The 14,676-nt window shown below is 42.7% G+C and overlaps 1 protein-coding gene across 7 annotated transcripts in view; it reads right to left on the bottom strand.

Annotated features, from left to right (window-relative positions):
* dis3l (DIS3 like exosome 3'-5' exoribonuclease) overlaps window positions 1-14,676 on the bottom strand; it is an 88,476-nt gene that overhangs the window by 66,321 nt on the left and 7,479 nt on the right. For 2 of the 7 annotated variants that reach the window (XM_045708095.1, XM_045708094.1), the window contains exons 3-6: window positions 9,528-9,656; window positions 8,050-8,185; window positions 5,889-6,056; window positions 999-1,077 (exon numbers count right to left, since the gene is read on the bottom strand). In XM_045708095.1, coding sequence (XP_045564051.1) covers window positions 999-1,077; window positions 5,889-6,056; window positions 8,050-8,185; window positions 9,528-9,656 — 512 coding nt within the window. Of the gene's footprint in view, window positions 1-998; window positions 1,078-3,680; window positions 3,686-5,173; window positions 5,223-5,888; window positions 6,057-7,941; window positions 8,030-8,049; window positions 8,186-9,527; window positions 9,657-14,676 lie in introns of those variants that run through there. The other 5 variants (XM_045708096.1, XM_045708100.1, XM_045708097.1 and 2 more) reach the window with 4 other exon arrangements.

Genomic DNA, 14,676 nt, shown 5'->3' on the forward strand with positions numbered 1-14,676 from the left:
TTTGGTTCATGGTACTCAATGACTACATCAAGCTTGTGACTCTACACATTTGCTGTTTGTTTTGGTTGTTTCAGATTATTTTGTGCCCAATAGAAAATGGATGGTAAATAATGTTTGATTGTAAATAAGAATAGTCTCCATTAATGTGGCTGTTACCATGATTAGGGATAATCCTGAATGACTTGTGAATAATGATGAGTGAGAAAGTTACAGACCCACAAAATATCATACCCCCAAGACATGCTAACCTCCCCCTATTACAATAACAGGGGAGATTAGCATTTTATATCATACCCCCAAGACATGCTAACCTCCCCCCTATTACAATAACAGGGGAGATTAGCATTTTATATCATACCCCCAAGACATGCTAACCTCCCCCCTATTACAATAACAGGGGAGATTAGCATTTTATATCATACCCCCAAGACATGCTAACCTCCCCCCCTATTACAATAACAGGGGAGATTAGCATTTTATATCATACCCCCAAGACATGCTAACTTCCCCCCATTACAATAACAGGGGAGATTAGCATTTTATATCATACCCCCAAGACATGCTAACCTCCCCCCTATTACAATAACAGGGGAGATTAGCATTTTTTGAGGGGGGGTATGATATGTGTGCGTCTGTAACTTACTCACTCATCATTATTCATGATTCATGTAGGATTACCTGTAATCATGGTACCAGTAATAAACTCAACTGGGCCAGAACGTCTGCAGGTACTCCTGAACATAGAAACAGAATCTCATTCTGCCCTGATTGGCTGGAATGGGCAGGGCCAGTTCTACTCATTCTAGTTCTGTGCTCCTGAAGACCAAGAGACATGCACAAGCTAACGATACACCGGCTGATAATATAGGAGATGTTTTATCTTATGTTCAGTAGGTGTAGGCTTTGTGATCCCTGCGGGGGAATTGAACCGACAACCTTACACCGAAGGTCAAACAGAACAGTTTGAGGTCATAGGTCAGTTTTGTTGTGGAACTCACCTGAGCTCTTGTTAGAGGAGCCCTCAAAGCGGACAAAGGCTTCATGCTGGGCCCTGTGTTTGTTCACATTCAGAGTCCCCTGGAATGGAAGGACAGAGAGACAGAAGACTTAGTGCCCTGGAATGGAAGGACAGAGAGACAGAAGACTTAGTGCTCTGGAATGGAAGGACAGAGAGACAGAAGACTTAGTGCTCGGAATGGAAGGACAGAGAGACAGAAGACTTAGTGCTCTGGAATGGAAGGACAGAGAGACAGAAGACTTAGTGCTCTGGAATGGAAGGACAGAGAGACAGAAGACTTAGTGCTCTGGAATGGAAGGACAGAAGACTTAGTGCTCTGGAATGGAAGGACAGAAGACTTAGTGCCCTGGAATGGAAGGACAGAAGACTTAGTAGCCTGGAATGGAAGGACAGAAGACTTAGTAGCCTGGAATGGAAGGACAGAAGACTTAGTGCTCTGGAATGGAAGGACAGAATACTTAGTAGCCTGGAATGGAAGGACAGAAGACTTAGTAGCCTGGAATGGAAGGACAGAAGACTTAGTGCTCTGGAATGGAAGGACAGAAGACTTAGTGCCCTGGAATGGAAGGACAGAAGACTTAGTGCCCTGGAATGGAAGGACAGAAGACTTAGTAGCCTGGAATGGAAGGACAGAAGACTTAGTAGCCTGGAATGGAAGGACAGAAGACTTAGTAGCCTGGAATGGAAAGACAGAAGACTTAGTAGCCTGGAATGGAAGGACAGAAGACTTAGTGCTCTGGAATGGAAGGACAGAAGACTTAGTGCTCTGGAATGGAAGGACAGAAGACTTAGTAGCCTGGAATGGAAGGACAGAAGACTTAGTAGCCTGGAATGGAAGGACAGAAGACTTAGTAGCCTGGAATGGAAAGACAGAAGACTTAGTAGCCTGGAATGGAAGGACAGAAGACTTAGTGCTCTGGAATGGAAGGACAGAAGACTTAGTGCCCTGGAATGGAAGGACAGAAGACTTAGTGCCCTGGAATGGAAGGACAGAAGACTTAGTGCCCTGGAATGGAAGGACAGAAGACTTAGTAGCCTGGAAAGGAAGGGAGGGACAGAGACACAGAAGAAAACTTTTTTTTAATGTTTTTTTTTAAAATGTCATTTAGCAGACGCTCATATCCAGAGCAACTTACAGGAGCAATTAGGGTTAAGTGCCTTGCTCAAGGGCACATCAACAGATTTCACCTAGTCAGCTCTAGGATTCGAATCAGCAACCTTTCGGTTACTGGCCTAACTGCCTAACCGCTAGGCTACCACCCATTGGGGGGACATTTTCATTTCACAGAAATGTGTATTTCTTTGTGTTTTTGGTGTTTGCTTTTCTCCAAGGTTGTTGTGTTTGTAGGCCTCAAAATGGCTGTCAAGGAGGACCTTCACATCTGAGTGTAGTTTGGAGTAAAGAGGAGGACCTTCACATCTGAGTGTAGTTTGGAGTAAAGAGGAGGACCTTCACATCTGGGTGTAGTTTGAAGTAAAGAGGAGAACCTTCACATCTGGGTATAGTTTGGAGTAAAGAGGAGGACCTTCACATCTGGGTGTAGTTTGGAGTAAAGAGGAGGACCTTCACATCTGGGTGTAGTTTGAAGTAAAGAGGAGGACCTTCACATCTGAGTGTAGTTTGGAGTAAAGAGGAGGACCTTCACATCTGAGTGTAGTTTGGAGTAAAGAGGAGGACCTTCACATCTGGTTGTAGTTTGAAGTAAAGAGGAGGACCTTCACATCTGAGTGTAGTTTGGAGTAAAGAGGAGGACCTTCACATCTGAGTGTAGTTTGGAGTAAAGAGGAGGACCTTCACATCTGGTTGTAGTTTGGAGTAAAGAGGAGAACCTTCACATCTGAGTGTAGTTTGGAGTAAAGAGGAGGACCTTCACATCTGGGTGTAGTTTGGAGTAAAGAGGAGGACCTTCACATCTGGGTGTAGTTTGGAGTAAAGAGGAGGACCTTCACATCTGAGTGTAGTTTGGAGTAAAGAGGAGAACCTTCACATCTGAGTGTAGTTTGGAGTAAAGAGGAGGACCTTCACATCTGGGTGTAGTTTGGAGTAAAGAGGAGGACCTTCACATCTGGGTGTAGTTTGGAGTAAAGAGGAGGACCTTCACATCTGAGTGTAGTTTGGAGTAAAGAGGAGAACCTTCACATCTGAGTGTAGTTTGGAGTAAAGAGGAGGACCTTCACATCTGGGTGTAGTTTGGAGTAAAGAGGAGGACCTTCACATCTGGGTGTAGTTTGGAGTAAAGAGGAGGACCTTCACATCTGAGTGTAGTTTGGAGTAAAGAGGAGGACCTTCACATCTGAGTGTAGTTTGGAGTAAAGAGGAGAACCTTCACATCTGAGTGTAGTTTGGAGTAAAGAGGAGGACCTTCACATCTGGGTGTAGTTTGGAGTAAAGAGGAGGACCTTCACATCTGAGTGTAGTTTGGAGTAAAGAGGAGGACCTTCACATCTGGTTGTAGTTTGGAGTAAAGAGCCACACGTCCAACAGTCTTCATGACCTTATGTTCCACTGAGGAGAGATGTTACAATGAACAGGTTGGTGGCCACTGTGCTTCTGCCAAAAACACACACAAACACACACACTTATAAACACCCACATCCACACGTAAACACCCACACACACACTGCTGTTCAAACACACATGCCCCCTCCACCCTCCACCTACCTGTATGTATCAGCCAGACTTAACTTGTTATGGATAGGGGGCAGTATTTTCACGGCCGGATAAAAAACGTACCCGATTTAATCTGATTATTACTCCTGCCCAGAAACTAGAATATGCATATAATTATTAGCTTTGGATAGAAAACACTCCAAAGTTTCTAAAACTGTTTGAATGGTGTCTGTGTGAGTATAACAGAACTCATTTGGCAGGCCAAAACCTGAGAAGATTCCAAACAGGAAGCGCCCTCTCTGACCATTTCTTGGCCTTCTTGATCATCTCTATCCAAAACAGGGGATCTCTGCTGTAACGTGACATTTTCTAACGCTCCCATAGGCTCTCAGAAGGCGCCAGAACGTTGAATGATGACTTTGCAGGCCATGGCTGAAAAACAGTAGTGCATTTGGTAAGTGGTCGATCTGAGAACAATGAGACTGGCGCGCGCATGCACGAGACGACTCCATGTTTTCATTTTCAGTCTTTGAACGAAAACAACGACTCCCGGTCGGAATATTAGCGCTTTTTTATGAGAAAAATCGCATAAAAATTGATTTTAAACAGCGTTTGACATGCTTCGAAGTACGGTAATGGAATATTTAGGATTTTTTTGTCACGAAACGCGCCGGGCACGTCACCCTTCGTTACCCTTCGGATAGTGTCTTGAACGCACAACAAAACGCCGCTATTTGGATATAACTATGGATTATTTGGAACCAAACCAACATTTGTTATTGAAGTAGAAGTCCTGGGAGTGCATTCTGACGAAGAACAGCAAAGGTAATCCAATTTTTCTTATAGTAAATCTGAGTTTGGTGAGTACCAAACTTGGTGGGTGTCAAAATAGCTAGCCCGTGATGGCGAGCTATCTACTCAGAATATTGCAAAATGTGCTTTCACCGAAAAGCTATTTTAAAATCGGACACCGCGATTGCATAAAGGAGTTCTGTATCTATAATTCTTAAAATAATTGTTATGTTTTTTGTGAACGTTTATCGTGAGTAATTTAGTAAATTCACCGGAAGTGTTCGGTGGGAATGCTAGTTCTGAACGTCACATGCTAATGTAAAAAGCTGGTTTTTGATATAAATATGAACTTGATTGAACAAAACATGCATGTATTGTATAACATAATGTCCTAGGAGTGTCATCTGATGAAGATCATCAAAGGTTAGTGCTGCATTTAGCTGTGGTTTTGTTTTTTGTGACATTATATGCTAGCTTGAAAAATGGGTGTCTGATTATTTCTGGCTGGGTACTCTGCTGACATAATCTAATGTTTTGCTTTCGCTGTAAAGCCTTTTTGAAATCGGACAGTGTGGTTAGATAAAGGAGAGTCTTGTCTTTAAAATGGTGTAAAATAGTCATATGTTTGAAAAATTGAAGTTTTCGGATTTTCGAGGAGTTTGTATTTCGCGCCACGCCTATCATTGGATATTGGAGCAGGTGTTCCGCTAGCGGAACGTCTAGATGTAAGATTAATGCCAGCCTCCACCTACCTGTATGTATCGGCCAGACTTAATGCCAGCCTCCACCCTCCACCTACCTGTATGTATCGGCCAGACTTAATGCCAGCCTCCACCCTCCATCTACCTGTATGTATCGGCCAGACTTAATGCCAGCCTCCACCCTCCATCTACCTGTATGTATCGGCCAGACTTAATGCCACCCTCCACTTACCTGTATGTATCAGCCAGACTTAATGCCAGCCTCCAGCCTCCAGCTACCTGTATGTATCAGCCAGACTTAATGCCAGCCTCCACGCTCCACCTACCTGTATGTATCGGCCAGACTTAATGCCAGCCTCCACCCTCCACTTACCTGTATGTATCAGCCAGACTTAATGCCAGCCTCCACCCTTTACCTACCTGTATGTATCGGCCAGACTTAATGCCAGCCTCCAGCCTCCAGCTACCTGTATGTATCGGCCAGACTTAATGCCAGCCTCCAGCTACCTGTATGTATCAGCCAGACTTAATGGCAGCCTCCACCCTCTACCTACCTGTATGTATCGGCCAGACTTAATGCCAGCCTCCCCCCTGTCTACCTGTATGTATCGGCCAGGCTTAATGCCAGCCTCCACCCTCCACCTGCCTGTATGTATCGGCCAGACTTAATGCCAGCCTCTACCTACCTGTATGTATCGGGCAGACTTAATGCCAGCCTCCACCTACCTGTATGTATCGGCCAGACTTAATGCCAGCCTCCACCTACCTGTATGTATCGGCCAGACTTAATGCCAGCCTCCAGGACCTCGGCAGGCAGGTGTTCAGTGTACTCTCTCTCCGTCCCCTCGCTCCCTTTCTCCTGCAGGGACTGAGCGATGGAGCAGTACAGCTCCAGGGCAGCCTGCAGCTCCGGCCAGAACGTCTGCAGGTACTCCTGAACATAGAAACAGAATCTCATTATGCCCTGATTGGCTGGAATGGGCAGGGCCAGTTCTACTCATTCTAGTTCTGTGCTCCTGAAGACCAAGAGACATGCACAAGGTAACGATACACCGGCTGATAATATAGGAGATGTTTTATCCTATGTTTAGTAGGTGTAGGCTATGTGATCCCTGCGGGGGAATTGAACCCACAACCTTGGGTCTCACTCTTACCAACGGAGCCACATAGGACCGACAACACTATATCAACTGAATGAAACTGATCTGAACCCAACGCGGCTTCTTGTATGGGTCCTTTTGACTGATGTTCCCTGAGGTTCCATTACCCATGTATTCACCTATAGAGGATCAGCATACAGCAGGGATCTCATTACCTATGTATTCACCTATAGAGGAGTATACAGCAGGGTTATCATTACCCATGTATTCACCTATAGAGGATCAGCATACAGCAGGGTTCTCATTACCTATGTATTCACCTATAGAGGATCAGCATACAGCAGGGTTCTCATTACCTATGTATTCACCTATAGAGGATCAGTATACAGCAGGGTTATCATTACCCAGGTATTCACCTATAGAGGATCAGTATTCAGCAGGGTTCTCATTACCTATGTATTCACCTATAGAGGAGTATACAGCAGGGTTATCATTACCTATGTATTCACCTATAGAGGATCAGTATACAGCAGGGATCTCATTACCCAGGTATTCACCTATAGAGGATCAGCATACAGCAGGGTTATCATTACCTATGTATTCACCTATAGAGGATCAGTATTCAGCAGGGTTCTTATTACCCAGGTATTCACCTATAGAGGATCAGCATACAGCAGGGTTCTCATTACCCAGGTATTCACCTATAGAGGATCAGCATACAGCAGGGTTCTCATTACCCAGGTATTCACCTATAGAGGATCAGTATACAGCAGGGTTCTTATTACCCAGGTATTCACCTATAGAGGATCAGTATACAGCAGGGTTCTCATTACCCAGGTATTCACCTATAGAGGATCAGTATACAGCAGGGTTCTCATTACCCAGGTATTCACCTATAGAGGATCAGTATTCAGCAGGGTTCTTATTACCCAGGTATTCACCTATAGAGGATCAGTATACTGCAGGGTTCTCATTACCCAGGTATTCACCTATAGAGGATCAGTATACAGCAGGGTTCTCATTACCCAGGTATTCACCTATAGAGGATCAGTATTCAGCAGGGTTCTTATTACCCAGGTATTCACCTATAGAGGATCAGTATACAGCAGGGTTCTCATTACCCATGTATTCACCTATAGAGGATCAGTATACAGCAGGGTTCTCATTACCCATGTATTCACCTATAGAGGATCAGTATTCAGCAGGGTTCTTATTACCCAGGTATTCACCTATAGAGGATCAGTATACAGCAGGGTTCTCATTACCCATGTATTCACCTATAGAGGATCAGTATTCAGCAGGGTTCTTATTACCCAGGTATTCACCTATAGAGGATCAGTATTCAGCAGGGTTCTCATTACCCAGGTATTCACCTATAGAGGATCAGTATTCAGCAGGGTTCTTATTACCCAGGTATTCACCTATAGTGGAGTATACAGCAGGGTTATCATTACCTATGTATTCACCTATAGAGGTTCAGTATACAGCAGGGTTCTCATTACCCATGTATTCACCTATAGAGGATCAGTATTCAGTATGCCATGGGTTCATCTTTAATCATGTTAGCACCATTGAAGGGCAATGGGACAGAACAGGAATTTGGGTACCTGGAGAGATCATATTGCTGAATCCATCTTTACCCTGGTCTGGACTGTGTGTATAATGTCATATTGCTGAGTTCACCTTTAACCTAATGAGGCTGTGTGTACTATAGTGTACCTGTGTACAGAGGACATAGACACCACAGTTGAGACTGTGTGTACTATAGTGTACCTGTGTACAGAGGACATAGACACCAGAGTTGAGACTGTGTGTACTATAGTGTACCTGTGTACAGAGGACATAGACACCACAGTTGAGGCTGCTGTACTCTGCCACAGCGGTCTGGTCTTCAGTGATCATCACTACTGGCTTCAGACCTGCCAGGTGGTCATGGTACCACACCGCAGCATGGTACACACACCTACAGGAGGGAGACAGGACACACCTGCATTACCATACATACACACACACACACACACACCTACAGGAAGGAGACAGGACACACCGGCATTACCACACACACACACAGTGATGTCTAAACACACACACACACACACCTACAGGAGGGAGACAGGACACACCTGTATTACCATACACATACACACAGTGATGTCTAAACACACACACACACACACACACACACACACACACACACACACACACACACACACACACACACACACACACACACACACCTACAGGAGGGAGACAGGACACACCTGTATTACCATACACATACACACAGTGATGTCTAAACACACACACACACACACACACACACACACACACACACCCTACAGGAGGGAGACAGGACACACCTGTATTACCATACACATACACAGAGTGATGTCTAAACACACACACACACACACACACACACACACACACACACACACACACACACACACACACACACACACACACACACACACACACACACACACACACACACACACACACACACACACAGGAGGGAGACAGGACACACCTGCATTACCATACACATACACAGAGTGATGTCTAAACACACACACACCTACAGGAGGGAGACAGGACACACCTGTATTACCATACACATACACAGAGTGATGTCTAAACACACACACACACACCTACAGGAGGGAGACAGGACACACCTGCATTACCATACACATACACAGAGTGATGTCTAAACACACACACACACACACCCACGCACGCACGCACGCACGCACGCACGCACGCACGCACACACACACACACACACACACACACACACACACACACACCTACAGGAGGGAGACAGGACACACCTGCATTACCATACACACACACAGAGTGATGTCTAAACACACACACACACACACAATTCCAATGTACGTATTATGTACCTAGAAATGGCAACAAACTTGACTTGTATTAACTGGCTTAATATTGGGTTTTACAGGAGGAGGACGAGGAGGAGGATGAAGGAGGATGAGGATGAAGGAGGATGATGAAGGGGGAAGAGGAGGAGGAGGATGAAGGCAGAGGAGTAGGAGAAGGAGGAAGAAGTCGGAGGAGGAGGAGGAGGATGAAGAGGAAGATGAAGGCGGAAGAGGATGAAGGAGGAGGATGAAGGCGGAGGAGAAGGAGGATGAAGGCAGAGGGGGATGAAGGCAGAGGAGTAGGAGAAGGAGGAAGAAATCGGAGGAGGATGAAGGCTGAAGAGGATGAAAGAGGAGGATGAAGGAGGAGGAGAAGGAGGATGAAGACGGAGGAGGTGGTGTAGGAAGGCCACTCACCTGGTCTGCCATTTGTCCTGCGGCTCTCCCTTTTCTCTGGGGCAGTAGGAATACTCCTGGAACTCGTTGGCAAACAGGATACAGTGATGACGGGGGTCCTTCAGCAAGCTGCGTAGCCGGTTGTACTGCCTGATAGAAACAATTCATTTCTACTCAAAGTGCATCGTTATGCTGATATAAAGTGTGATAAAACAAATACCTTAAAATAGTAGACATTACATAAACAACGTCAAAGTTGAGAAGATAACAAGAAATAGCGACAGGGCAACTCATGAAGTATGGTCCTAGATTTGACACCAGCTACAGCAGTGGTGTAAAGTCTTTCAGTAAAAATACTTGAAAGTACTACTTAAGTAGTTTTTTGGGGTATCTGTACTTTACTATTTATATTTTTGACAACTTTTACTTCATTACATTCCTAAAGAAAATGATGTACTTTTTACTCCGTACATTTTCCCTGACACCTAAAAGTACTCGTTCAATTTTGAACGCTTAGCAGGACAGGAAAATTGTCTAATTCACACACTACTGCCTCTGATCTGGTGGACTCACTAAACACATGCTTGGTTTGTAAATGATGTCTGAGTGTTGGAGCGTGCCCCTGGCTATATGTAAATTAAAAACACAAGAAAATTATGCCGTCTGGTTTGCTTTATATAAGGAATTAAAATGATTTATACTTTTACTTTGACTTTTGATAATTAAGTATATTTTAGCAATTATATGTATTTGTAATACTTAAGTATATTTAAAACCAAATACATTTAGACTTTTATTCAAGTAGTATTTTACTGGGTGACTTTCACTTTTACTTGAGTCATTTTCTATTAAGGTATCTTTACTTTTACTCAAGTATGACAATTGGGTACTTTTTCCACCCCTGCTAATAACCTTGTAGACTAATAACCTTGTAGCCCACAGTATGTAGCTTAATAACCTTGTAGCCTACAGTATGTAGCCTAATAACCTTGTAGCACACAGTATGGAGCCTAATAACCTTGTAACATACAGTATGGAGCCTAATAACCTTGTAGCATACAGTATGTAGCCTAATAACCTTGTAGCCTACAGTATGTAGCCTAATAACCTTCAGTATGTAGCCTAATAACCTTGTAGCATACAGTATGGAGCCTAATAATCTTGTAACATACAGTATGTAGCCTAATAACCTTGTAGCCTAATAACCTTGTTGCATACAGTATGTAGCCTAATAACCTTGTAACATACAGTATGTAGCCTAATAACCTTGTAGCATACAGTATGTAGCCTAATAACCTTGTAACATACAGTATGTAGCCTAATAACCTTGTAGCTTACAGTATGTAGCCTAATAACCTTGTAACATACAGTATGTAGCCTAATAACCTTGTAGCTTACAGTATGTAGCCTAATAACCTTGTAACATACAGTATGTAGCCTAATAACCTTGTAGCCTAATAACCTTGTAGCATACAGTATGTAGCATAATAACCTCGTAACATACAGTATGTAGCCTAATAACCTTGTAGCATACAGTATGTAGCCTAATAACCTTGTAACATACAGTATGTAGCCTAATAACCTTGTAGCTTACAGTATGTAGCCTAATAACCTTGTAGCATACAGTATGGAGCCTAATAACCTTGTAGCATCCAGTATGGAGCCTAATAACCTTGTAGCATACAGTATGTAGCCTAATAACCTTGTAGCCTACAGTATGTAGCCTAATAACATTCAGTATGTAGCCTAATAACCTTGTAGCATACAGTATGGACCCTAATAACCTTGTAGCTTACAGTATGTAGCCTAATAATCTTGTAACATACAGTATGGAGCCTAATAACCTTGTAGCATACAGTATGTAGCCTAATAACCTTGTAGCATACAGTAACCTTGTAGCATACAGTATGTAGCCTAATAACCTTGTAACATACAGTATGTAGCCTAATAACCTTGTAGCTTACAGTATGGACCCTAATAACCTTGTAGCTTACAGTATGTAGCCTAATAATCTTGTAACATACAGTATGGAGCCTAATAACCTTGTAGCATACAGTATGTAGCCTAATAACCTTGTAACATACAGTATATAGCCTAATAACCTTGTAGCATACAGTATGTAGCCTAATAACCTTGTAGCATACAGTAACCTTGTAGCATACAGTATGTAGCCTAATAACCTTGTAACATACAGTATGTAGCCTAATAACCTTGTAGCTTACAGTATGTAGCCTAATAACCTTGTAACATACAGTATGTAGCCTAATAACCTTGTAGCCTACAGTATGTAGCCTAATAACCTTGTAGCCTACAGTATGTAGCCTAATACCCTTGTAGCATACAGTATGGAGCCTAATAACCTTGTAGCTTACAGTATGTAGCCTAATAACCTTGTAGCATACAGTAACCTTGTAGCATACAGTATGTAGCCTAATAACCTTGTAACATACAGTATGTAGCCTAATAACCTTGTAGCCTACAGTATGCAGCCTAATAACCTTGTAGACTACAGTATGTAGCCTAATAACCTTGTAGTCTACAGTATGTAGCCTAATAACCTTGTAGCCTACAGTATGTAGCCTAATACCCTTGTAGCATACAGTATGGAGCCTAATAACCTTGTAGCTTACAGTATGTAGCCTAATAACCTTGTAGCCTACAGTATGTAGCCTAATAACCTTGTAACATACAGTATGTAGCCTAATAACCTTGTAGCCTACAGTATGTAGCCTAATAACCTTGTAGCATACAGTAACCTTGTAGCATACAGTATGTAGCCTAATAACCTTGTAACATACAGTATGTAGCCTAATAACCTTGTAGCTTACAGTATGTAGCCTAATAACCTTGTAACATACAGTATGTAGCCTAATAACCTTGTAGCCTACAGTATGTAGCCTAATAACCTTGTAGCCTACAGTATGTAGCCTAATACCCTTGTAGCATACAGTATGGAGCCTAATAACCTTGTAGCTTACAGTATGTAGCCTAATAACCTTGTAGCCTACAGTATGTAGCCTAATAACCATGTAGCCTACAGTATGTAGCCTAATAACCATGTAGCCTACAGTATGTAGCCTAATAACCTTGTAGCCTACACTATGGAGCCAAATAACCTTGTAGCCTACAGTATGGAGCCTAATAACCTTGTAGCCTACAGTATGGAGCCTAATAACCTTGTAGCCTACAGTATGTAGCTTAATAACCTTGTAGCATACAGTATGTAGCCTAATAACCTTGTAGCCTACAGTATGTAGCCTAATAACCTTGTAGCCTACAGTATGGAGCCTAATAACCTTGTAGCCTACAGTATGTAGCTTAATAACCTTGTAGCATACAGTATGTAGCCTAATAACCTTGTAGCCTACAGTATGTAGCCTAATAACCTTGTAGCCTACAGTATGGAGCCTATAATAACCTTGTAGCCTACAGTATGCAGCCTAATAACCTTGTAGCCTACAGTATGCAGCCTAATAACCTTGTAGACTACAGTATGTAGCCTAATAACCTTGTAGTCTACAGTATGTAGCCTAATAACATTGTAGCCTACAGTATGTAGCCTAATAACCTTGTAGCCTACAGTATGTAGCCTAATAACCTTGTAGCCTACAGTATGGAGCCTAATAACCTTGTAGCCTACAGTATGTAGCCTAATAACCTTGTAGCATACAGTAACCTTGTAGCATACAGTATGTAGCCTAATAACCTTGTAACATACAGTATGTAGCCTAATAACCTTGTAGCTTACAGTATGTAGCCTAATAACCTTGTAACATACAGTATGTAGCCTAATAACCTTGTAGCCTACAGTATGTAGCCTAATAACCTTGTAGCCTACAGTATGTAGCCTAATACCCTTGTAGCATACAGTATGGAGGCTAATAACCTTGTAGCTTACAGTATGTAGCCTAATAACCTTGTAGCCTACAGTATGTAGCCTAATAACCATGTAGCCTACAGTATGTAGCCTAATAACCTTGTAGCCTACACTATGGAGCCAAATAACCTTGTAGCCTACAGTATGTAGCCTAATAACCTTGTAGCCTACAGTATGGAGCCTAATAACCTTGTAGCCTACAGTATGTAGCTTAATAACCTTGTAGCATACAGTATGTAGCCTAATAACCTTGTAGCCTAATAACCTTGTAGCCTACAGTATGTAGCCTAATAACCTTGTAGCCTACAGTATGGAGCCTAATAACCTTGTAGCCTACAGTATGTAGCTTAATAACCTTGTAGCATACAGTATGTAGCCTAATAACCTTGTAGCCTACAGTATGTAGCCTAATAACCTTGTAGCCTACAGTATGTAGCCTAATAACCTTGTAGCCTACAGTATGCAGCCTAATAACCTTGTAGCCTACAGTATGCAGCCTAATAACCTTGTAGACTACAGTATGTAGCCTAATAACCTTGTAGTCTACAGTATGTAGCCTAATAACCTTGTAGCCTACAGTATGTAGCCTAATAACCTTGTAGCCAACAGTATGTAGCCTAATAACCTTGTAGCCTACAGTATGGAGCCTAATAACCTTGTAGCCTACAGTATGCAGCCTAATAACCTTGTAGCCTACAGTATGTAGCCTAATAACCTTGTAGTCTACAGTATGTAGCCTAATAACCTTGTAGTCTACCGTATGTAGCCTAATAACCTTGTAGCCTACAGTATGTAGCCTAATAACCTTGTAGCCTACAGTATGGAGCCTAATAACCTTGTAGCCTACAGTATGTAGCCTAATAACCTTGTAGCATACAGTAACCTTGTAGCATACAGTATGTAGCCTAATAACCTTGTAGCCTACAGTATGGAGCCTAATAACCTTGTAGCCTACAGTATGTAGCCTAATAACCTTGTAGCCTACAGTATGTAGCCTAATAACCTTGTAGCCTACAGTATGGAGCCTAATAACCTTGTAGCCTACAGTATGCAGCCTAATAACCTTGTAGCCTACAGTATGTAGCCTAATAACCTTGTAGTCTACAGTATGTAGCCTAATAACCTTGTAGTCTACCGTATGTAGCCTAATAACCTTGTAGCCTACAGTATGTAATAACCTAACTCAATACAAAGCTTTCCTACCAACTTGAAAGAGTGTGTAACAGGATAGTGTCAGTCGATATAACAGAGTCTCCCTGACTTCCTGACTCAGCGGTTCGTCCTGGGGTCCCA

Source organism: Salmo salar, chromosome ssa26 (genome assembly GCF_905237065.1).
Source record: "Salmo salar chromosome ssa26, Ssal_v3.1, whole genome shotgun sequence".
Classification (NCBI taxonomy): Eukaryota; Metazoa; Chordata; class Actinopteri; order Salmoniformes; family Salmonidae; genus Salmo; species Salmo salar.